At 41.0% G+C, this 23,706-nt stretch overlaps 1 protein-coding gene across 5 annotated transcripts in view; it reads left to right on the top strand.

Annotated features, from left to right (window-relative positions):
* LOC132816407 (centrosomal protein of 57 kDa-like) overlaps positions 1–23,233 on the top strand; it is a 39,692-nt gene extending 16,459 nt beyond the window's left edge. For 4 of the 5 annotated variants that reach the window (XM_060825946.1, XM_060825943.1, XM_060825944.1 and 1 more), the window contains 7 exons: positions 9,296–9,409; positions 10,233–10,310; positions 12,853–12,954; positions 17,460–17,537; positions 18,892–19,136; positions 19,658–19,802; positions 22,230–23,233. In XM_060825946.1, coding sequence (XP_060681929.1) covers positions 9,296–9,409; positions 10,233–10,310; positions 12,853–12,954; positions 17,460–17,537; positions 18,892–19,136; positions 19,658–19,802; positions 22,230–22,463 — 996 coding nt within the window. In that variant the 3' untranslated portion in view covers positions 22,464–23,233. The remainder of the gene's footprint in view (positions 1–9,295; positions 9,410–10,232; positions 10,311–12,852; positions 12,955–17,459; positions 17,538–18,891; positions 19,137–19,657; positions 19,803–22,229) is intronic. The other variant, XM_060825945.1, reaches the window with a different exon arrangement.
* Positions 23,234–23,706: the final 473 nt, after the last annotated feature.

Raw genomic sequence — 23,706 nt, 5'->3', positions numbered from 1 at the left:
ATTGGCGATTGCTTTTAGATGGGGATGAAAATTTACCACCTCTGAACTTCAATGTATACCTCTCAGCACTTCAGTTTTGTGTAAATTTGGGAACTGGATGCAGTATTGACCTGACTCAATTTGGATGTTAGCTGCTGTGGCAACATCTTATAAAGAAGGTTAATGTTTTGAGTCCTATATGACTTTTGAGTTCTGAGTTTCTCTGCATCTTCTGTTTGTTTCACATTTCCAGCACTTACAGTATTTTGCTTCCAATTTGATCTGAACAATACCAACCTCTTCAAATTGCAGTGCCAAATTGCTCAAGATAGCAGTGTATGTTGGCTTTGAAAATGCCTTTTAAGTTGATACCTTTAAGCTACTTGAATATCTGGAAAATATTAAATGATTGGAATGAATTTTAGTACAAATTGTTTAACTTCTGCTTAATTCAATTCTGATTTATTGTAGCGAAATATTTTAAAGTTTTTATCAGTTTGCCAAAATTATTTGACTTCAGGAATGCAATTGCTTACTAGTTTTCAGTGTGTCCATTTTGTATGGGCACATTTTCTTTCCTAACTTTCTCAAATGTTGTACTGTTGTTGGCTAAAATAACAGTTCTAAGGCTTTTAGAAAGCACTCTGACATTTGAAATGCAGTAGAACCGCAATACCGAAATGATTATTTCCACTTTGGGAAATATTTGAATAAACAGTGGAAATAGTATGATTTAAAATGGATAAACAGAAAATTATTCTTTTAGGGCTTGCACTATAGCCTTTCAAATATTAATGGAGATTAGAAAATATTAAATAGTGTAGATACAAAGGGGAAACTAATTTCCAGATTAACTGTGGAAGCAAACCAACTAGAACAGCCAAATTCATTATTTTTACTTATTCTCGTTAGCTTTATGGAAAAATGCATTCTTAAAACAGAGCTATTAAATTTAAGGATTTTTCATAACACAATCATTTTGTGAAGATGTGAGTCATGAATTGATCAGTGTTTTAGAGGAATCAAGCAGGATTGACCACCTTTTAAACTCAGCAATATCATTTTTAACAGCTAAAACTGGGAATGGGAGGCATTTTAGTAATGTATTGGGTAAAATCCAGGAAATGAAAGATCTGTTTTTATAAGACAAGGCTGTTAATTTTGATTATCTTTGATCAAAAGAATAACAGATGGTATACATAGCAACAGTTGTGAGAATGTGGACTTGACCATAATTTTAAGGATGATCGGTCTTAGGATCAATTTTTTTTTGTTTTTGTTTTATAGTTGACAAAATGTGAGATCCCGAATACTTGATATCACATCCCCTGCTATGTTACCTGATAGATTTGTTGCCATCATTTCTCTCTCTAGTAGGAATATACAAGCTTCCTTGGCTTCAAACAGTCAAACGAAAGCCACTTAGAGTCCAGTGAAACAAGGCTGTTATTTTAACCAAAATTTCATGTGTTGCATAATGGTAAAAAGTTAACTAATATAGTTGGTATTGCTACAGAAATTGAGGAAGACCCTCAATTGTTCTGTTCTTCTTCTCTGCAGTTGTTGTTCTCTCCATTCTACTCCCAAGGCTTTGCGATGTCATATCGGGTAGTGTTAACAGTATTAACTCTTTCAGACTTTTACTCCTTTTGTACAATATTGAATTGGGACAGTGATAGAATCCACAATCTAAATGCAACTTGCTTTCTAACATACAGAATTAACATGAAGTGGATATGGAGAACAGACAAAAGTGGTTGAATATTCCAGCGTATATCAAATTGCAAATATAATGGCAACTTGTTCAGATGCCAGTGATACTGAATCACCAAAGCTTTTATGGAAGTTTCTAATTTCTTCCCCTTTTCAGAAGGTTTGGCTTTAATTCCCTCAAAAACCATGCCATCGCAAATTGCTCACATTGTGATAGCTAACCCTTTGTTGAACACCACTTGATTGCAACGCTCAGGTGTTTCAAAGGTGCAATTAACTCTGGGAGACTTCAAATTTCCTCACCGAGTGATTCAGCAGCGCTACTTCTGACCAAATAGTCTTAAAAGACGCAGTTACTAGGGGCTGCAACTGGTCTTAAAGAACCAACAAGAGGAAAAATACTTCATCTCATTCACACCAGTCTACCTGCCATGCAAACATCTGTTCATGACAATACTGTACACTTGAGGCCAAATCCTCAACATGAAGATGGGGCATGTCAATTGTGTTGCAGGGTTCTAACACTCTGCTCAATATGATCCACTTCAAACTAATCTAGCAACTCAAGACTGGACATCGATGAAGCACTGTAAGCCATCAACAGCAGCAGAATTGTACTGGAACGCAAACTATAACCTCAAGCCCCAAGCACGGTGGCACAGTGGTTAGCACTGCTGCCTCACAGCGCCAGCGACCTGGGTTCAATTCCCGACTCAGGCGACTGACTGTGTGGAGTTTGTACGTTCTCCCCGTGTCTGCGTGGGTTTCCTCCGGGTGCTCCGGTTTCCTCCCACAGTCCAAAGATGTGCAGGTCAGGTGAATTGGCCGTGCTAAATTGCCCGTAGTGCTAGGTAAGGGGTAAATGTAGGGGTATGGGTGGGTTGCGCTTTGGCAGGTCGGTGTGGACTTGTTGGGCCGAAGGGCCTGTTTCCATACTGTAAGTAATCTAAACATATTCCCCAACTCCTCAAGCCAGGGCATTAGCACTGCTTCAGAGAGAAATGCAAGAGGATCTTTCAGGAAGAGCACCAGCTGCCAAATACAAATGATTACAGCAATTCCTCAACCAACTGATGAATTCAAGTTATGCCGTCCTGATGCATTCCATCATGAATGATGTTGGACAGGCAAGCTCACTTGAAAGTGGTTACACAAATATAGTCATTGGGATATGGTGGTCCAACATACTTAGTAATGAGACTGCAACAGATGAGGCTCAAGAATTTGCAATGATCTTCAGCTAGAAGTGTGGAATGCATGATCCTGACTACTTTAACGTCTGCCTCTGATTTGATTAGGAGAAAGTGAGGACTGCAGACGCTGGAGATCAGAGCTGAAAATGTGTTGCTGGAAAAGCGCAGCAGGTCAGGCAGCATCCAAGGAGCAGGAAAATTGACGTTTTGGGCATGAGCCCTTCTTCAGGAATGAGGAGAATGTGCCAAGCAGGCTAAGATAGAAGGTAGGGAGGAGGGACTTGGAGAGGGGCGTTGGAAATGCGATAGGTGGAAGGGGGTTAATGTGAGGGTGATAGGCTGGAATGGGGTGGGGGTGGAGAGGTTAGGAAGGTGGTGCTGAGTTCGAGGGTTGGGATTGATACAAGGTGGGGGGAGGGGAAATGAGGAAACTGGAGAAATCAGAGTTCATCCCTTGTGGTTGGAGGGTTCCTAGGCAGAAGATGAGGCGCTCTTCCTCCAGTCATCGTGTTGCTATGGTCTGGCGATGGAGGAGTCCAAGAACCTGCATGTCCTTGGTGGACTGGGAGGGGGAGTTGAAGTGTTGAGCCACGGGGTGGTTGGATTGGTTGGTCTGGGTGTCGCAGAGGCATTCTCTGAACCGTTCCGCAAGTAGGCGGCCTGTCTCCCCAGTGTAGAGGAGGCCACATCGGGTGCAGCGGCTGCAGTAAATGATGTGTGTGGTGGTGACCTTGGGAGGTGTGGATGCAAGTTTTGCATTTCTTGTGGTTGCAGGGGAAGGTGCCAGGAGTGGAGGTTGGGTTGGTGGGGGGGTGTTGACCTGACGAGGGAGTCAGAGGGAGTGGTCTTTTTGGAATGCTGATGGGGAGGGAAATATATCCCTGGTGGTGGCAGAAATTATGACATGATGGGATGTATATGGAGGTTGGTGGAGTGGTAGGTGAGGACCAGTGGGGTTCTGTCCTGGTGGTGATTGGACAGGCGGGGCTCAAGGGCAGAGGAGCGGGAAGTGGAGGAGATGCGGTGGAGAGCATAGTCGATCACGTTTGGGGGGGAAATTGCAGTCTTTTGAAGTAGGCCATCTGGGTTGTACGGTATTGGAACTGATTTGATTCATTCTTCATGATCGGAAAAAAATGTCTGCGGATGTTGGATACTGTAAAAACTACTGGCCCTGAAAATATTCCAGTAACCGTACTAGAGATGTGTTCCAGAACTTGCTGTACCCCTATCCAAACTGTTGCAGTACAGCTACAAGACCATACAACAACCTGCCAAATGATCGACTTGTCCATCACTTTGATAATATTGCTGATTATCAATAGTTATCTGCAAACCTGTTTGGGTTTCATTGGACAGACTCAGCCTTGACTTCTAATATCTTGGATCAAGCATGGACATTTGACTGTGTTAAGGGCGGCATGGTGGCTCAGTGGCTAGCACTGCTGCCTCACAGCACCAGGGACCAGGTTCATTTCCAGCCCTGGGTGACTGTCTGTCTGTGTGGAGTTTGCACATTCTCCCTGTGTCTGCGTGGGTTTCTTCCAGGTGCTCTGGATTCCTCCCACAATTTAAAGATGTGCAGGTTAGATGAATTGGCCATGCTAAATTCCCCATAGCGTTCAGGGGTGTGTACAGTAATATGTTCGGGGAATGGGTCTCTGGTTGCTTTTTGGGGGAGGAGGGGGAAATCAGGGTGGACTTGTTGAGCCAAAGGCCGTTTCTGTGCTGAAGGGATTTTATGCTCAAGCAGACCTGGCAGAACTGGAATTCAGAGAAACTCAGAATTGTGATCCAGGACATCCTTTGCAGGAGTTGCCTACCGTTATCTGGCTACTTTTTCTCTGAGACTTCAGGTGATGGTTCGGAATCCCTATGTGGTTGACCATTCATAGTGAGCAGAAAAATCCTCTTTTTTTTTTCCAAATCTACCTGTTCAGAAATTTAATCACTCGTCAACTAGTCAGGATGATTCACTAACACCAGAGGACAGAGTAGTTGGTCATATCAATCACACTAAAATTGTCAAGGATCTAGAAGTAGGGTTGAGAAACACTCCTTCCTCCAAGGAAGTTGTTTGACTGGTATTGCCACCTGACTAGTACTCAGCACTTGTTGTTAGTACCCTATTTCTAAGGCTGGTCGATTACACCTTTCGTTCTACGTTTGAATCCTTCTTCTAGTAAATGTAGTTGTCCAGCACGTCAGAATCATCTTTTCCACCTTCTTCGTAAGGTTAGTTTTCATTTTCTTTTCCATGACCAACCCTGTTATTTTCCTAAGCTTTGCATTGACAGATACATTTGGTTCTAGGTCATTCTTTTGTTATCAGTTCCATCAAGCCTGGTGGCCTTTAACCATGTCTGTGTTGACCCTCTCAGCGATGGTCTAGTGGTATCGCTAGACTACTGATATGATGCAATTGAATTGTGGACTTTTGGATAACATGAACCTCTGAATGCATATTGCAATTTTCTATAATGGCCTTTCATAACCAATTTTCTGGGATGCAGCATTGCAGAAGGATGCAACTGCCATGTTAGAAGAACAACCTGTATTAATTTGGAGACCCAGGTTTGATTCAACTTGAATTTTTTTTTAAAAAACTGGAATTAAAAGTTGTCAAAAACCCATCTGATTTCCTTCAGTGAAGGAAACATGCTACCCTCACCTGGTCTGGCCAAAATGTTACTCCAGACCCACAGCAATATGGTTGACTGTCAGTTGCTCTCTGATATGGCCTAGTAAGCCATTGAGTTGTACCAATTGCTACTAAATCTACCAAGCCCCTAGATGTTGATGAGGGCAACTTTGAGGGATCGTTGTCTTTCCTGGTGCCTAGCTCAATGCCAGGTGATCCATCTGGTTTCATTTCTTGGATTTAGAGTAGACTGATGGGGTGGTAATTGGCCAGGTTGGATTTGTGCTGCTTTTTATGTACAGGACATACCTGGGCAATTTTCCACATTGACCCAACAATGTAAGTGTTGCAACTGTACTGGAACAGCTTGGCTAGGGGAGCAGCAAGTTCTGGAGCACCAAACTTAAGTAATGTTTTCCGGGCCTGCAGCCTTTGCTTATCCAGTGCCTCCAACTTCATGTGGCATGTAGAATCCCTTCAGTGTGGAAACGGGCCCTTCTGCTCAACAAGTCCACACCAACCCTCCGAAGAGTAACTCACCAGACCCATTTCTCCTATTTACTCCTGCTGAATGTACCTAAAGTACACATCCCTCCGCATTTATGGGCAATTTAGTACGGGCAATTTAGCACAGCCAAATCAGCTAACCTGCACATTTTTGGACTATTGGAGATAACCAGAGCCCTCGGAGGAAACCCATGCAGACATGGGGAGAATGTGTAAACGGCAGACACCCAATGCTGGAATAGAACCCAGATCCCTGGCATTGAGGCAGCAGAGCCACCATGCCACCCAAGGAGTGAATCAAATTGGCTGAAAATAGGTATCTGTAATACTGGGGGATCACTGGAGGAGGCTGAAATGGATCTACTCAGCAGTCTGGTGAAGATTGCTGCAAATGCTTCAGCCTTATCTTTACACGGAAGATGAGGGATGTTTATGGAGCCCCCTTCTCCAGTGAGTTGTTTAGTCATCCACTAGCATTTACAACTGGATGTACCAGAACTGTGGAACTTAAATGTGATCCATTGGTTGTGGGTTCAATCACTTGCTGCTTTTGCTGGTTGACATGCATGTAGTCCTGTCTGGTAACTTCACTAGGTTGGCACCTCATCTTCAGCTAAGTCTGGTGCTGCTTGTGGTATGCCCTCCTGCACTTTCCATTGAACTAGGGTTGATCCCCTTGATTGTAATGGTTGGGTGGGGTAATATACTGGGCCATGAGGTTATGCATTGGGTTGAAGTCTAATTCTGCTGCTGTTGGCCCATAGTGCCTCAGAGATGGCCAATCTTGTGGTACTAGATCTATTCAAGGTCGTCATTTAGCATGGTAGTGCCATACAACACGATGGAGATTATTTTCAAGATGAAGGCAGGACTTTGTCTCCACAAGACCTGTGTGGTGGTCTCTTACCGGTACTGTCATGGACAGATGCATCTGCAGCCAGCAGATTGAGGATGAGGTCAAGTATGTTTTTCCCTCACTACCTGTCGCAGACCCAGTCTAGCAGCTATGTCCTTTAGGACCCAACCAGCTCGATCTGGAGTCTTGGTGGTGGACTTTGAAATCCCCCACTCAGAGTACGTTTTGGTGTCCTTGCCAGTCTTGATGCTTCCTCTAAGTGCTGTTCAGTATGGAGTAGTACTGATTCATCAGCTGAAGGAAGACACAGTACAAGGTTATCGTGGAGAGATTTCCTCAGCCTTGTTTAACCTGAAGCCATGAGGCTTCACTGGTTCTGGAGTCAATGCTGAGAACGCCCAGATTAAAACCATTCAACTGTATACCACTGTACCACTGCCTCTGCTGAGTCTAACCTGTCAGTGAGACAGGGCATATCTAGGGACAGTGATGGCAGTGTCTGGGACATTGTCTGTAAGGTAAGATTCCGTAAGTATGACTAAGGCCAGGCTGTTGCATGACTAGTGCGAGACAGCTCACCCAATTTTGGCACTAGCCTCTGGATGTTCATGAGGATGACTTTGTGGGATTCAAAGAGCTGTTTCTGCAGTTGTCTTTCCTGGTGCCTAGCTTAATGCCATCTGATTTAATTTATTTGATCAAAAGTCAAGTGATCGAAGGTGTGAGCAGCAGTACCACCTCGGAAATAACCTAAACATGATGCAGAGTTTGAGTTCTACCAGGACCAATTAGCTCCTGACCACCTTGCAGCTTTGGTTCAAACATAAAAGAGACAACTAGAGGTGAGTGTGACAGCTCTTGATATTAAGGCTGCATTCAACTGAGGCACCAGGGAGTCTTCGCAAAACTGGAATCAGAGTGTCAAAGTGCAAACTCTCAAGTGGTTAGTGTCATACTTGATACAGGAAGATGGTCATAGTTGGAGATCATTCATCTCCACTCGGATATGTCTCAGGAGTTCCTCAGGGTAGTGTCCTAGACCCAACCATCTTCAGCTGTTTCATGAATGGCCTTCCCTCCATCATAAGGCCTGTAGTGGGGATATGCAATCATTGGCGAACAAGGTTCACCACTCATGATTCCTCAGACTAAAGCAGTCAGTGTCCAAATGCAACAAGATTCAGGCTTGGGTTGTAGGTTATGTTCATCACCAATAAGAGACCAGCTGACCACTTCACTACTCCCTGATATTCAATGGTGTTACCGTCACTGAATCCTCCACTATCAACATCCTGGGCATTGCTATTGATCAAAACTTAACTGGATTTGGCACATAAATGCAGTGGCTACAAGAGCAGATCAGGGCTAGGAACAGTACAGCAGGTAACTTAATTCCTGATTTCCCAATGTCTGTCCACCATCTACAAGGCACAAGTCAGTGTGTTGGAATACTGCCCACTTTCCTGGACGAGTGTAGCCCCGACAACACTCTAAACAACACGTTGCTGAATAGCAGTAGTGCCTCTTTTCTGTTAGAGGCATTGTAGAAATTTGCCAAAGATTTTCAGCACATTCCAAACCCATGGCCTCTTCCTAGAATGACAAGGGCAATGGCTATATGGGAAAAACCCATGTTCGAGTTCTCCTTGAAGCCACTCATCATCTGACTTGGAAAACCGTTCTTTCACTGCTGGGGCAAAATTTGGGAATTCCTTCCCTAATGGCATTGAGGATCAACCTTCAACTGCAGCAATTCAAGAAGGCAGCTCAGCACCAGTTTCTCAAGGGCAATTAGGAATGGGAAATAAATGCTGGCCAGCCAGCAATGCCCACATCCCACAAAATGAATAGATGCTATTCAAAACTATTTTAATCTGCCTATGCATGGTCCATGTCTCTCTGTTATATGTCTGAATTTCCTTGTTAGAGGCTTTGTTTCAGCACCTGTAACTACTTTTTTTTTGTAAAATCTTGTTCGCCAAACATGCTAGAAAATACCAAACATTTTGGTTTTAAAAGGAACTCCAATTTCTAACCTGGGGGGAAATCCAAAGATAGTATCATCTTTTATTGAGTTATACTATTGAGCAGTGATATCAAAAGCAGTTATTGAAGTATTGTGGAAATTTAAATCTGCAAATGCTTTTAAGGTGTCATTTAAAAATTTGGAAACTGGAACTTTGGTTTCTGAGGCATCTGTTTTTGAATTATGGAACCAGGAATGTTCGATAGTTCTGAGGTGGAGCAGCCATTAAAGTTTAGAGCATCAATAGCCTGCATGGCCTACTTGTTCCTCTGTTAGTACATTTTGAGCAAAATTGCACTTCTGAAGTGGCAGTGTGTCTTGTAAAGCCTGTATTGTTTTAAAACAATTTCTGTTGGATTTTTTTTTGCTAATCGATCAAGATGTCTTTGGAAAAGAAGAACTTGGAGCAATCTGATCTACAATCAAAGCTTGAAAAACTTGACTTAATCGAGCGAGAATATCTTAGACTAACAGCAACACAGTCTACAGCAGAGGTTAATGTTATGTGTTAATATTATTTTTGTCTGTTATGTTCCCTATGGGATCACCAGTATTTTAAATAGCCCAGAGTTTATAGTCAATGGAAAAAGATCTATTGTTTCTCGTACTGACAATTGTCTTTTCACAGGTTTTTAATTGGCACCAGGGGCACCTGATCAAGTGCACAAGCCTCTATAGACAAGCTGTAGTGCGAGTGTGAGACTTTTAAAGATCAGATTAAAGAATTCTTGAGAGAGCAAGGAAGTGTAGTATATTTAAATGACTAATTTTTTTGGTAGAAAATGGAAATATAAGGAAGTGAGCAGAATCAATAAAAACAAATGAAAATAGTCCAATCTTTGACCTTAAGACCTTCGTAACACATCATGAATTTCTGGTTGTTTGACAGTAATTGTAACTTACCATGCCACGTTAGAGTATCACTCATAGATACTCTAACGCAGTTTCTTTGAAGTGAGTACCGAAACTTCATGCTTGTGCATTTCAGTACAGAATCTCTTGACAAGGTACTGTTATAATTGAGTCCCTGGAAAAATAAGAGAATTTGGACAGCACCTTCCAAGTTTCAGGACTTTATCTGTGCACAGGTGTACACCAGCGTTTCCCGGCCAATTTTTATTCTGTAATAGAGCTGATAACTGCACGTTATTTTATTTTGGGCAAAATTTGACTGGTGCATGACAGTCTGAATCCTCGCACCAAAGCAAATCATTTGCAATAACAATGCTGTAGTAAATGTCTGTTGTTCTGTAGATTATACAAGACTTTTCCTTCTGCCTAACATAATTTTAACAGCTAATTATGTTTATTGCATAGAAGAAAATTTCTGAATTGGAAGAAAAGTTACGAGAAGAAGAACATCAACGAAAACTGATACAGAATAAAGCTGCACAGGTTTGTATAAGGGATCTAATACTGTTCTTAAAGCACTTGGGAGTTTAAAATTGGACAGTATAGCAAGGCTCAGGAACCTAACTTAAACCACAGTAGATAAGGCCACAACTACAGAAAGGGGGACAGTCAACACAGGACTGAGGGTGTTGCATTTAAATATGTGCAATATACAAATGAAGGTGAATCAACTTGTAATGCAGGTTGAAGCTGGGTATGATGTGAGTACCACAGATGTGGCCACAAGGTGATCAGGTTGAGAACCAAATTTCCAGGGAAATGCATCCTACTGAAAGAACAGGCAGGCGGGGACAGGTTGCCTTGTGTAAGGAATGAAATTTAAGTTAATGAGAAATGATGTTGAGTCAGATCTTTTTGATAAGAGTTGAAAAGTTGCAAAGTAGAACAAGTCTTGATTGGAATTACGTGCAGGAATCCTGAGTGTAATTGGGAGATAGAAAATACACGTAAGAAAGTCGCTATTACAATAATCATGGGGTACAATTTGCAGGTGGGTACCGAAAATCAGGGTGTTAGCAGATCCCAAGAAAAGGGGTTTGTAGAACATCTGCGAGATAGGTTTGTTTTTGTAATAGCTTGTAGTAGAGCCTGCTAGGGACCAGGCAATTCTGGATTGGGTGGTATATAATGAGGTGCACTTGATTAGAGAGCTTCAGGTATTGTAACCCCTTGGAGGCAGTGACCATAATATTGTAGAATTCAAACTGAAGGGTGAGAAGGAGAGCCTAGAATCCAGGTAATAGAATTACAATTGAGTAAAAGTAGCTACAAAAACATGAGGGAGAAGCTGGCTACAGTTGATTGGAAGGGGAACCTAGGAGAGTAGATGGAGGAGCGTCAATGATAAAACTTTGAGGGTAATTTGGGAGGCATTGCAGAAATTTTTTCCAAGAAAAAAGAAACATACGATGGTAGGATGAGGCAGCCATGGCTGATGAAGGAAATCGGGGGATAGCATCAACGCAAAAGGCATAGAATGTGGTGAAAATTATTAGGAAGCTTTTGAAAATCAGAGGACGGCTAAAATACAATAGAGTGGGGGAGATGAAACATAAGGATAAACTAGCTATAAATTTGTAATTAAAAGATTGCAAGAGAGGCAAGGACATTGGACCACTGGAGAAGTAGTAATAGAGCACAAAAATAGTGGAAGGTCCCAGCAGCATTTTAGAGCTTCGATAGTCAATTCAGAGGTGTGTGTCATGGTCAGCACTAGGGAGAAATGGTAGTCAAGCTGCAAGTTCTGATGACAGCTAAATGTCCTGGACCATATGGACCAAACTCAGGGTGCTGAAGGAGATAGCTGAGGAGACAGTGGAGGCATTGATGGTCTTCCAGGAAACAAGACCAATTTGGGGAGGGTCCTGGAGGACTGAAAAATAGCTAATGTAACACCTCAGTTTCCTCTTTCTGCCTCCTTCCTCATTAAACAATGGGTCAGTCAGCCTGTCCTTGGTCATTAAGATTTTAGGGTCCATTATTAAGGATGAGATTTTGGAGTACTTGGAAGTGCATGATAATATAAGAATGAGTCAGCATAGTTTAGTCAAAGGGATGTTGTACATGACAAATGTTAGAATTCTTTGAGAAGGTAATGAGCAAGATAAAGTAGAACCACTGGACGTGATTGGTATGGTGGCTCAGTTGTTAGCACTACTGCACAGCACCAGAGACCTTGGTTTGAGTCCAGCCTCTGGCAACTGTGCAAACTCCACGCAGACATTCTCCCCATGTCTGAGTGGGTTTCCTCCAGGTGCTGTGGTTTCCGCCCAAAGTCCAAAAGACATGCAGGTTAGGTGAATTGGACAGAATGAGTTGGCAATAATGTTCAGGGATGTGTAGGTTAGGTGTATGAGTCAGGGGTAAATGTAGGGGAATGGGTCTGGGTGGGATACTCTTCGGAGGGTCGATGTAGACTTGCTGGGTTGAAGGGTGTGTTTCCACACTGCAGGGATTCTGTGATTCTATTTGTTTTTGGAAGACCTTTTGACAAGGTGATGCGCAGGAGGGCAAAGTACTGGCATAAGTAAAAGATTGGCTGACTAGTAGAGTAGGGATGAAGGGGTCTAGTGACTAGTGGTGGTCTGCAGGAATCAGCATTGGGACCACAACTATTCATGTTATAAATGTAATAATATGGACAAAGGAGCTGAGTACTCTTGCTGAGCTTTCAGCTGAAGAGGAAAGGTGAAGGAACAGGTTAAGATAGGGGGGCTGCAGAAGGTCATGGACAGGCCAGGAGAGTGGGCAAAAAAGTGACAGAGGAACACAATGTGGAAAAAGTGTAAATTATGCACTTTTGTTCAGAAGAATAGAGGCAGAGACTATTTTCTAAACTGGGAAAAGCTTCAGAAATCTGAAGCACAAAGGGATTTGGGAGTCTGAGCTTTTCACATGTTTCTATCATTTATTTGAACGTGGTTAAGTATTCCAAGGTCTTTAACATTTGAAGTATATATATATGTTTTTTGAAAGGCTGGAATTTTATTGTTATGTTCGCATGTTTGAGGACTTTTTATTATAGTTGCAGACAGGCCTGGAAAGAAACAGAATTTTGTTACAAGCAGTGTCACCAATGGTACCAAAGATGAAGAGAGTAAAAAGCAAGAGGAAGCAGCCAGTCAAGGTAATGTTGATACTTAGCTATAAAGATGTACAGCATGGAAACAGACTCTTTGTTTGCCCACCAGATAGCCTAACCAATCTAGTCCCATTTACCAGCACGAGGCCCATGTTTGTCCAAACACTTCCTATTCATGTACGTATTAGATGCTTTTTAAATGTTATTATGCCAGCCTCCTCCATTACTAGTTGCAGCTCATTCCATTACACTAATTACCTTTTGCTTGCAAAGGTTGCCATGTAGGTCCCTTAAGTTTCCCACCCTCCCCCCCCCCCCACCCCTCCAATCCCCTCTCATTCTAAACCAATGCCCTCTAGTTCTAGACTAATTTCCTCCCACCCCAGGGAAAAGACCTTGTCTATTTACCCTATCCATACCCTTTGTGATTTTGTAAACTTCTAAAAGGTCATCCCTTAGCCTCCAGCACTACAGAAAAACAACCCCAGCTAATCAGCCTCTCCCTATAGCTCAAATCTTCCAACCCCAGCAACATCCTTAAGTCTTTTCTGAACTCTTTCAAGTTTCGAGATAGCAGGGAGACCAAAATTGCGCACGCTATTCCAAAAGTGGCCTAACTAATGTTCTGTGCAGCCACAACATGACCTCCCAGCTCCTATACTCAATGCTCTGCCCAATAAAGGAAAGCATACCGAACATTGCCTTTCCCTATCCTATCTAACTGTGACTCCACTCTCGAGGCGCTATAAACCTGCACTCCAAGGTCTCTTTGTTCAACAATGCTCCCCATGACCTTACCGTTAAGTCTATAAGCCCTGCTCTGATTTGTCTTTCCAAAATGCAGCACCTCACATTTATCTGAATTAAACTCCATCTGCCACTCGTCAACCCAGAGGCCAAATGGTCAAGATTTTTTTTGCTGTCCACTACACCTCAATTTCTAACTATACTTCCGAGGTTCACATCCAAATCATTATATAAATGACAAAAAGAAGTGGACCCAGCACCAACTCTTGTATCACACCATTGGTCAGAGGTCTCGTGCCTGAAAAGTAACCCTCCACCAGCACCACCCTTTGTCTTTTACCTTTGAGTCTGTTCTATATCCAAATGGCTAGTCCTCCCGGTATTCGATGAGCCTCAACCTTGCTAACCAGTCTCCCATGGAGAACCTTGTCGAGTGCCTGACACATCACATCCACTGCTCTGTCCTCTTAAGTCCTTTTTTTTAAACTACTTCAAAAAGCCCAATCAAGTTTGAGATTTGACTTCCAATGCACAAAGCCATGTTGACTATCTCTAATCATTCCTGCTTTTCCAAATACTTGTAAACCCTGTTCCTCAATTCCATCCAACTACCTCCCCACCCTAAAAGGTTCGCCGGTCTATTTTGCCTGATTTTTTTCCTTACCAACTTGCTCTAGCTAACAAGAACTGACCTGCTTCTACAAGGATTTTGAAGCACTCTGTAATCTTCTAAAATATCATTTTGGTTTAGGGTTGGTCCATGTCACTGGAAAAATAATGAAAGTTTCCTTGAAAGTACGCCTTGTTTGAAAAACACATTCCAAATATTTTCATATCAGATGATACAACTACCAAAGGTGCAGATGGATTGGAACAGAAGTGATTAACTGGAAAAACACAACAATGTAAACATTGGGCGGTACGGTGGCACGGTGGTTAGCACTGCTGCCTCAGTGCCAGAGACCTAGGTTCAATTCCCACCTCTAGCAACTATCTGTGTGGAGTTTGCACATTCTCACCGTGTCTGCGTGCTCCAGTTTCCTCCCCAGTCCAAAGATGTGCAGGTTAGGAGAATTGGCCATGCTAAATTGCCCATAGTGTTAGGTGAAGGGGTAAATGTAGGGGAACGGGTTGCTCTTCGGAGTGTCGATATGAACTTGTTGGGCCGTAGCGCCTGTTTGCACATTGTCATCTAATCTAATATGTGGAGGCAATGGTGCAGTGGTAACACCACAAACTAGGAATCTAAGGGCCCAAGAATCTGCAGCATTTTCTCAGCAATATGAAATTTGGACTCCATTCATAAATCTCAATCATAATCTTAAACTCTGCTAATGTTAACCTGGAAATAATTGTCAACTTGATGTAAAAACCCAGACGGTTCACTAACATGCTTCCTCATAGTTTTTCTTCCCTATCCTCACCAGATCAGACTCCAGATCTGCAGTTGTGTTGATTATTAACTGTGAATTGCAATGGCCTAGAAAACCACTCCATTGAATCAAATCTAAGAAAAGGATTGAAACCAGGCAGACTAACTAGCATCAAATTGGTCACTTTTTTTAAAAAAAAGACAAATCCAGCTCTTTCAATCTTGCCAAGTTCTATTTCCTAACATCTGGGAGCTTGTGAAAAAATGTTCAACTCGTCCTTGGAGAATATACAAAACACTACCATCTCATGTCAGAAGTGGCAGAATGGTATTTAGTCAGGAGGGAGTTATCCTAAAAGTCCTAAATATTGACTGGACCCCAGTTGCTTCCTGACAATTGGTCAAACGTGGGCAAGTGGGCATGTTGCTCCCAAACCAGAAACTGCACTTTCCCCAGTTGATGAATCAGTACTCTCCTGTTGAAAACTAATTGAAACAGTGTTGCTAGTGCATAGAATTTCCTCTGGGGAACTTCAAAGTCCATTGTCAAGACTGGCTTAGTAGCACTGCTGCAGGACACTGGCAGAAACTCAGTGGAAATGAGTAATGCATGACATTATTCTGGACGTTAACTTTGCACTGCCACTGTACTGCATTTCAAATAGACCCAACAATTTCAACATTGACAGTGAGCGGTAGCAGCACAATTGTGTTCAGTCATCATTTATAACTTGTGGTCTTATGTCCCTGTTATCTCCAGATGCCAATCTTTTAACAGTTTGACTCATGATATCAAGATACTAGTTGAATTCGCTTGGTGCTATCAGGGTACTTCCTGACAAACATACTAAAGAGTTGCACTCTAGAACTAGACACATCACGAGCTAATTCCACCTAAAACCCTGGTGTATACCCAAAAATCGCACATCTGTGTCTTGTACCCAAAATGCAGAACTGGTCAATCACTGCCTTATTGGTCTGATCTTGATCACTAAAGTAATGGAAGTGATTTTCTGACGGTAGTCACTTCCTGAACAATGGCACTACCATAACAATTCCTTGTCTTCAACCTCCTGGAAGATAGCTGTTGACTAGAAACAGCTATATAAACACTTTTTTTTAAACCAGTGTTCTCAATTTTTATGACCACCTTCTATGGCATGTCTGTACACCACCTTTCTATCATTGTGTCTATTGCCTCTTGTTATTTACATATGCAATCCTTTGAATTTAATTTCATCTGCCATGGTTTCCCATTCAAGCCATACTTAGTGATTTTGGATGTGTGAGAATGCATTGTAACCTCCATATTCAAAGCAAATCAAATCTTTGTTATTATGAATAGTCAGCCTAACGCCATCACCTGGGAGATACCACTACCCATCATCTCTCACTTTGGAAAGGTAATTTCTCACCATTTCTGTGCTCTGATCTCGTGGGTATCTTTTTATGTTAATTTAAGCACCACCCCTTTCTTGGCAGGCATCTCAGTTTTGTCATTCTTTCAAAAGCTTCCACCACATTCATTTTAATCATCTTCTGTTACTTCATCAAACCATGTTGCATCTAAACCTCTAAGTTGCACTTATGATACTGATTTAAGGGAGTAATGTTTGGGGAATGAGGCAATTCTCGATCAGTAATGTGCTTTAATAAAGTTAAAAATCGCGCAACACCAGGTTATAGTCCAACAATCACCTGATGAAGGAGCGTCACTCAAAAGCTAGTGTGCTTCCAATTAAACCAGGCTATAACCTGGTGTTGCGTGATTTTTAACTTTGTACACCCCAGTCCAACACCAGCATCTCCAAATCATGCTTTATTAAAGTTGTGTTGTGGTAATGCCACTAGACTAATAATTCATTGGCCCTGGCTATTGCTGAGAGTTCATGGAGTCCAATAGCTGTGGTGGTATATAAACTTGATTATTAAATCTGGAGTTTGTCTTGGTGGTGATAATGAGTTATTAAGGATTTGTCAAGAGTTCATCTGGTTAACTAACCTCTTCCTGAGAGGTGGGGGCACGGGGGTGGTTGGGGGGAAGGAAGGGGGGAGGAAGGAAATTTGCCACATTGCCCAAACTAGCATGCATGTGATTCCAGATCCACCTCATTTGATTGACTTACAATTAATTCTCGCATATTATTATGCATTAATCCTTGCCAGTGATGCTCATATTCCATGAAATAGCAATGGAAGATGCAGGTAAAAGAATCAATCTGGATTGTGGTTTTCAGGTACTGGAGAGTGGCTTGAAGCTATAACCTTCTGACTCTGGCATATACTGCCCAGAAACGTCCAGCTGACAGCCAAATTTTGGTACTTTGAGCACTGTTTTACTGGATGGTTGTGAAGAGAAAATTGCTGAGCTGTGTGTAAATATATGAATCTCTGACATGCTCTCCCTAGCACTTTTTTTTTCTTTTTCCAGAAACCTTGTACAAACCATTCGCATGTACAGCCTCATTATCGCTTCAACCTAGGTGATATACCATTTGTTGCAGGGAAAGTGAGTATCTTTTGCATCAGTTTTGCATTTTGTTCTGATGTTGTGATGATGCTTATTCTTGCCTTGCTGGCACATTGTCTATTGCCTTTGTTCAAGTCCTCTAACACATGCTTTCGAATGTGGCTGGTACTGTTGCCTGAGATATGCAAGAATGATGTCTGGCTAAGGAGGTACAGTGAATTTTAATAGCTTTCAAGAGAACTTGAAGGTAAATCATTTTTATAGATAAAACTTAATTTTATTTGATCTTGATTTCCAGTTGTCGGTCATGTTATCTTTTATCCATCTGGAGTCATGTTTGACTGGCATCACTCCAAAAAGGATAATGGACCATTTACGAGCGATACGTAGTGTGTGTTCATGTTTGTGTGGTTATGGTACTTTTGTGATGCTTATCCAAAACACAGCTGTTGAATTTGAATACCATAAATTACTATTGTAAATAACTGATTCATGAGTCATTGAAGGATAAAGCCTGCTATCCCTATTCTCCTCCCTGGCCTTTCCAGCTCCAGTCCCACAATATTATTGTGCTAAATAATTTGTAACAACAAATAAAGGGTCTTGCGAGCATCTCTTGCACTTTTATGTTTGAGTTTCATATCCATGTTATAAATTCTTAAGTGTTAGAAGCTGATTTCCTACTATCAATGCTGTCTGCTTTCAATCTACCATAACCACACTATACACCATACTTAAAAGCTGCAGTGCAGTTCCTTCAGGTGTCTCAAATTCTCAGTTATCATCGAAAAGAACAAGGGCAGCAGATGCAAGGTAATATCACCTCCAAGTTCCCCATTTAAGTCATGCCATCCTGGCTTGGAACTAGCTTTACTGATAGAAAAGCCAACTGCAGGCTTTCAAACGGTATGCACCTGTACTAGATGGTCTGAAATTCCTAAAGGTATTTTGCCACCATCTTCTCAAGGACCATTTGGGATGAACAAAAAAAAATTAACTTTTGCCAGCGATGTGGTCATCCAGAGAAATTTTTTTTAAAAGGGCATAACCATTTTGTTGCAATCTTCTATTTGTTTCAGTTCAAGTTTGCCCAGCATAAATGAGGACACTTATGATTTGGTCACAGTTTGTTTTAAGCTTGTTTAGGATCCTGCACAAGATCAACTGCTGAATTTTTTTGAAAGAGGGGATATGTCGTGGATAATCTTTATTCCTCATACTGGAAAGATTTATTAAATTGTGGATTTAATAATGGATGAGAAGCAAGAATGATCAATATACAATTAGTTATCGTATGAAGAGGCTTTCATCAAGGATGTGTAATAAGAAACAATTATTTTCAATTTATCAATTTGTTGCTATGTTCAATTTCCTAATACCTTTTCTTATTCAGTCTGTAAGTCCAAGCCATTCAGTCCGTGCAAATGTCCAGCATGTCTTGCATTTGTTGAAGCAACACAACAAGATTTTGTGCAACGATCATGTTGTCAGTGACCAGTCAATGGTCAGGAACAAAATCTCACGAGATTCCAATACAATGGCTGGCAGTTCTTCTGGATCCACCATTTCGTCCAGGTCCCGTGAGGTGCTGTCTGAATTACTGTTGACGCTACAAGATGAGTTTGGACAAATGAGCTTGTAAGTATACTGTTTCTCTACATGTAATTGGTGCCTTGTGGAATTGACAATTTGTGAATACACTTTGGCTTTATGTAGGTGCTTGTGAAATATGGTCACTCTATTTCGGGGGTATAAATTTGCTTCTAGTAAGGGTCCTATCTGAAAATGGAGTGTTTTTGTTGTCAACTGGGGCAAGTTGCTGCTGAGGGACTGGTTGAGGAAGCTGTATACTATTCTTCTGGTTGATCTAGTAAAGAATAAGTTGGAAGTGTGAGTTGAGTGCAACCTCTCCATTTATTGGTGCCAGTTACATTCATTATTTTCTATTTCTCTTTTCTTTCTGCTTGCCACCTAGGGATGCAGGCATCTAACGTAGGGAAGGAACTGTGTGGGGGTACTTCACTTTATTTCCAATTCTTTCTATACTCTTTTCCCACTTCCGAAATGCTCGGTACCTAAGCAACTGCACTAAGTCCTTGGGTATTAAAAGCTAACCTTCCAATTTCAGTGCAGATAATGTACACTTTTTTTTAATCTAGCGAGCACCAAGAACTGGTGAATCAAATTCGTGAAGCAAATTCGAATACCGTGAGAGGGGACTTGGAACGAGAATTAGAATCACTGATGAAAAGAATAGAAGCAAAAAGAGATCAAATTGGTCAAGTCCGTCAACACCAGGCATCGGTAAGGATAAAAATTCTCTAAGTAGGTCAGTTCCTACTTGTATTCACTGGTGGAGGAAAATACTTAGAACACCTACGTGTCTTATCTATTTATACTGCTTGTCATGACCACAATCCTTAATACAAATTCATGTAGGCATATTATTATTTTTAGTGAGATATGTAAGAGGTTGTATAGGCTTGTTCTTGTATTTAGCTCCATATTCAACTATTTCTTCCACTGTTTCAGCCCAACAGTATTAAAAATCCAGTTTGCAATTATTTGCAGCAGTAACATGTCCTGTTTATAAATTCAGACTGTTATTTGCATGAATGACTTTGCATGCTGTGCATGTGGAGGCCTGTCTAGTTGTGCAGCATCATTAGTGATGCAGAAAGAATCCTGGCCAGTCATCATGTTATGGCCTGCAGACCACTGATATAGATGAGAACTGGCTAACATATTTTCGACCACTTCAAGGACACTAACACACTTTAAAAATCAAAACTGTTCACTGCCCTGAATTTCTATATTTATCTATTTTTCTCAGTGGTCCAAAATAATTATTTACTACACCAACATTACGTTTCAGGATTGAATTACCCAGATTTCTTTTTGCGGAAGGCTATTCAAATGAGTTTCATAAAATTTGTAGCCCTATTTATGATACTATTCCTTGATCATTTTTGTATTTGACTAACTCATTGGACAGTAATTTAAACTGTTTTCTCACTAGGTTAGCTTTCACTCAATCACTTGTATGGTCTGTCTCGATATGGTGCTGAAATGTGATAAATGTATGCATATACATGTGATTTAGGAACAGGAGAAAGGTATTTGGTATCCAAACACCACTACACCATGCTAAGATCTTGGCTGGCCTGATTTGGCATTCTTGTCCACCCCTGAAAATATTTCATTCACTTGGTTATCAGGAGCTATTTATTTCAGCCTTTTAAAATATTCAAAGACTTCACTCTCTCCACCTATTGTGAAGTCTTCTAAAGATCTGTAACCGACAAATTCTCTTTATCTCTGTCTTAAATGGCTAATCCTTATTAAACAGTGACCCATAGCTCGAGAGATTTCAAGAGGAAATATCCTTTCCACATGTACCCTATCAAGATCCCTCAGGATCAAGCTTTAAACAAGTTGCTCTGATAATTTGGGAGCCAGCAAATTAAAGCCTACCCTGTCCACCCTTTCCTTATAGGACGTAATGCTAATTTTAGGGTACAAATCCAGCAAACCTGCATTTTACATTCATCCTTAAATAAGGTGACCAATACAGTACGCAGTACTCCACGTTTTTGCATTCAAATCTTTAAATTCTGTTAGCTTTACTAAATGCTTTGCAATTCCTGCAATTATTGCCCAGGTCCATCTATGTATCAGTGCTGCAATTTCACACCAATTAAACATATGAACAGTTTCACATTTTCCAGATCTTTGTCAATCTCTTGCATCTCTTGTTTTTTTTTTATATCATCCTTGCAATTTTCTTTCCTACTTGGTGATTTTGTGCCAGAAAATTCTAACTGTGGTTTTGGTCCCTTCCACGTAAGTTGCCAAGCCTGAGTTTCTCCAGCACTTTGATTATATATTCAACCTGCAGTATTTTCCCTTTTTTGGGTCCCTTCACCCAAGTTGCAGAATCCCAACAGTACAGACAGTTTGGCCCATCATTCTGCATTGACCCTCCAAATAACATGCCTTCCAGACTTAAACCCTCTTCCCTGTCTTCCTGCATTTAACATGGCTAATGCATTTGGCCTGCACATCCCTGACACTCTGGAGCAAGTCAGTGTGGTCAGTCCACCTAGCCTGGACATTTTTTGGACTGGGGGGCTCAACTGGCGCACCCATGGGAAACTCCAACAGAGACAGAACTTGCAAACTTCACACACCAGTTTCCCTCCACTTAAGTTGTATCTGGATCCCTGGCACTGAGGTAGTAGTGCTAACCACTTACTCTGGGTGGCTGCTCCATTTATATAAATAGTAATTTACATAAATTGTCAATAGGTGAGACCCTGGCACTGATTCCTGTGACAAACTAATGCATCTTGTCAGCCAACTAATGAATCATTCATGTCCACTTCCCTGTTAGCTAGCTCCATTTCTATCCAAGCTGCAGACCACAAACTCTTATTTTTGACAATACAGTATTGTCCATAACTGAGCTAGTTGACTGGCCCAGGTTTGATTGAAAAATGTTATCTAGTGTTGTCCATGAATGTAACATGTCTGATCACAGTATTTACCAGGCATTTTCCTAGACCTAATAGATATTTCCATCCATGTGATTGGAAACCTGTTAACAATAAGTTACCAAATGTGGTTTCAGGTTGCACGCTGCATTGAAAAGATCAAGAATGAACATTCTGCTATCTTTCTGCTCCTTTTCATTCTGTGATTGATATGGATCTTGCTTGTTTTCACTTTAAGCTTAAACTGCAGGAAACTATGAGGCGGAAGCATTACACCAGTGGAGGGTCAACTCAGAAAAAATCTCCTAAGAATTTAAATGACGTGCAAGCCAGGGTAGCAACATCTAGAGGAAATGATACTGCTATTCAAGTGCGACCAGGAACTAAAAGCAAAAAGAGCCTTTGTTTATTAAGAGATATGCAGACCCTACAAACTACTCTTCAAAAAGATGATGTTTGTTGGAGCTATTGAAGCGATGTATTTTTGAAACTTCAGTCCCCAATATGCTTATGTCATTTTTTTATTTTTCAAATAATTCCTGTCTTTTTGACCAGATGTTATGTGAAAAATGGTAAATGCCTGTTTGTGAAATGGCAGCTTTTAAAGCTTGTTGGTGAACTACTACACTTCAATGATTTATCGTTGACTGTAATAATTACATGACTTGTAACTTTTATAGATGTTGAGGTGCATGTGTGTTCTTCAGTTGGGGAAACATTCAAACTCTCAATCTGAAAGTGGAAAGTTGGTCTTCTTTATTTTACTGCTGCTCTAATAGTTCACTTTAGTCTGCTGTGGTCACAGCAGCAGTTACTTTTGAAGTCCAACAGTACTTCATTACAACATTACAAAATAATCTCAAGGTTTGCAAATGAATGACCCCCGGATTCATATCTCAGGGAAAATTGTCTAGCAATATATTCAAGGCATGGAGTCTCTTAAGGTGATTGTTTGTGTAAGTAACATTTTTTATTTGTCAACTTTTAATTGCAGATGATGGTTTGTGCACATTTTATACATAACTGTTTGTTTGTTTTTCGTCTATTTTTAAAGATGAATAGACCATGATGTTTTTTATGCCCCTAATCCTGGCATTCAGCAGAAAGTACTCTTGAAAAATTTCTTTCAATAAAGATTTTGCATTTTTTTTTTTGGTGACTGGCAATCTGCACAAGGATGTGTATACTTGCACTTCATTGCAGTAAATGTTCTGTATATCAATTTATAAAGATTGCAAATCACTAATTTTGTGGATTTCAGTTTATGATAGTGGAAAGACTATTGAGTATTTCTGAAAGGTGAATGCATTCATGGTGAAAGACATCACAATTTCTTTTAGGCCTTTCTTAAAAGGGAAAAGTCTGCTGTCTGTAAGAGTTTCACAGGAAGAAACTGAGTGCTGTTGGCTCATGTAATTGAAAGATACGTGGTAAATTTTGAACTGTCCTAAAAAGCATTGTCTAATGGTTTGCTTGTATTTGTATGACTGCATCGACTAATTCCCCTGATTCAGCCAATGGCTGTATTAAATCAACAATTTTGATAAGTGGGATTCTGTTAAACAAAAACACCGAAGAAGTACTTGCGCATTTTGAAAAAAAATGTTGTCTCCCTTTTGCTGGTTTACCTTTTGTACTGTTTACAATGAGTACAGAAAATATCACAAGTGGTTGTGTATTGTTTTTCATAGGCTATTTCCACAGTGTGGTGATTC

The sequence above is a fragment of the Hemiscyllium ocellatum genome, chromosome 6, assembly GCF_020745735.1.
Source record: "Hemiscyllium ocellatum isolate sHemOce1 chromosome 6, sHemOce1.pat.X.cur, whole genome shotgun sequence".
Lineage (NCBI taxonomy): Eukaryota > Metazoa > Chordata > Chondrichthyes > Orectolobiformes > Hemiscylliidae > Hemiscyllium > Hemiscyllium ocellatum.
Note: the sequence above shows the minus strand (reverse complement) of the source record. Positions and strands in the feature narration are given on the sequence as shown.